The sequence below is a fragment of the Sphaeroforma arctica genome, assembly GCF_001186125.1.
Source record: "Sphaeroforma arctica JP610 unplaced genomic scaffold supercont1.1947, whole genome shotgun sequence".
NCBI classification, from domain to species: Eukaryota; class Ichthyosporea; order Ichthyophonida; genus Sphaeroforma; species Sphaeroforma arctica.
The window spans coordinates 1-2,024 of NW_014038611.1; the positions used below are offsets into that span (position 1 = coordinate 1).

At 53.0% G+C, this 2,024-nt stretch overlaps 1 protein-coding gene across 1 annotated transcript; it reads right to left on the minus strand.

The window, feature by feature from the left end:
• Window positions 1–104: 104 nt before the first annotated feature.
• On the minus strand, window positions 105–1,799 carry SARC_11906 (hypothetical protein; the record flags this gene model as incomplete). The annotated part of the gene is made up of 1 exon (XM_014293999.1): window positions 105–1,799. A coding segment is annotated over one exon (1,695 nt), but the record flags the coding sequence as incomplete, so codon positions are not given.
• Between the last annotated feature and the right edge of the window lie 225 nt (window positions 1,800–2,024).

Here is a 2,024-nt window from a genome sequence, read left to right on the forward strand (position 1 = left end):
GTATATATATAACTTATTAGGAAAATACTTGTCCCCACCGCGCATACGCACGCAACTATTCTTAGTAACATACATTACCCAGCAACCAGATCGAACACAGTACCTCACCAATCAATCTGATCAAAGTCACCGCTGCAAACAATGTCGACACACACCATGGAACCCTTGAGCGATGCATGGCTCGAAAGCCTTTGTGCACTGCCACTGGCTAGGGTAGACGTTGGATTTACACCTGTCCAAGTCCGTTTTCCTGAGGGCTGGGTGCGTGTGATAGGCGAGGACAATTGCGACTTCCCGTTACCATGACAACGGACGCCCTCGCTCGTACCAGGTCCTGTCTCACCAACCCTCGAGACCAATGAAAACAACACAGACCGCTTGTTCGGCATTCTCGTTGTGTGGGGAGGTGCACCCGTCCCCACTGCCGCGGGTGGTGTGTGTGTGTGTGTGTGTGGAGTGGTTTGTGAGGCGTCTGTTAGTCTTGTGGTAGCCCTGCTGTCCTGTGAATATCCCTCGTGTTCGTGTTCGTGTTCGTGTTCGTGTTTATGTTCGTGTTCGCTGTCTGTCTCGGGGTTGACGCATGGCGTGGGTGGGCCGTCAAACGGATCGCCTGCAGCCACAACGGAGTCCAGAGACATGGTGATGTCACTCTCGTTGTGTGTATCCGTAATGCCAGGCGTAGTCTCAGTACACTTTGCATTTGTACTAGTGTTCGGAGAGGCGTGTCTGGTGTGATTGGTGCCGTTAAACGGATCGGCGTGGTGGATAAGCGCAGGGCTGTTGTCTTGGCCTTTGTGCACATCCTTGTTCACAGTGTTTCCGGCTGAGCTACTACGGTCAATACAGTTATTCACATCACTTGGGCTTCGATCCTCCGCCCTACCCAGAGAGTGCACGTGTGGCGTGTGGTTGTACTCAACCGGTGGTGGTAGTATCTGGGGCACCGGCGGTGGCTGCAGCTGACACTCATCACTGACATCGGACACGTGCACACCTGTGTGTAGATGTACCAGATTGTGTGTGTGTGTGTGTGTGTCTGTGTGCGTATGTGTGTCTGTGTGCGTATGTGTGTCTGTGTGAGTGTGTGTGTCATGGCTCGGTGTATGCACCGCGCAACCATCTCGCACGCGTTGTTTGTTGAGCTTCTTCCGTAGCCACCCGGCCTTTCTACGCTTCCCGCGCTCTGGCTTGCTGCATCCCTCGACAGCTGTCGTGTCACTCAGCCCTTCAGCTCGGTTGCTATGGGTGTGTGTGATGCGTGTACTATCGGCTCGGTTGCTATGGGTGTGTGTGATGCGTGTACTATCGGCTCGGGTGATATTGACGTGTGTGATGCGTGTACTTTCGGTTCGGTTGCTATGGACGTGTGTGATACGTATACTATCTGGCCCATACTCGCCCGTTGTTCTGCTTTGCTCGTGTCGGGTGCCTGGGTTCACCTGTTTGTGTTTGGCACTTGCGTCATCCTTCGCGTGTGTGGTTATACTACACACTTGCGTAGTATGGGTGTGAGCGTGCACATCCCTGCTGCGCGCACGACCGGCCTCCGCGCGCTGCATGTCGCGCCCACTCGCGCCTTCCAAGCTTTTTTCTGCCTGCACGTTTCGGCATAGCGTGGGCTTATCGCCGCTGTGTGCGCGCGTGGGTCTACTTTGTTGCGATTGGGTGTCCTTGTATTGCTGCATGTCTGTTGTTGTGGTAGTGGTGCGTTCGCTTGGCTGCTGGGTGTGGCATATCTTGTACCGTTTTAAGAGTTCTCGCTGAATCGGGACCTGCAGATGAGAGGCTGGCCCGGAAACCTGTGGGCCGATAAATCGTAGAGTGCAGGGCAATGTTGAAGTTAATAAGAAACGGTCATGTGGTACGAGAACACACACACACACATTATATATATACATGAACATAGATAGACGAAAACAGTTTGCTAGTCTCCTGCTTAGCACCAGGATCGTGGTAGCAGCCTGAAGATTCACCATGCACATGTATATGAATATATTCACACACACACACACACACACACACAC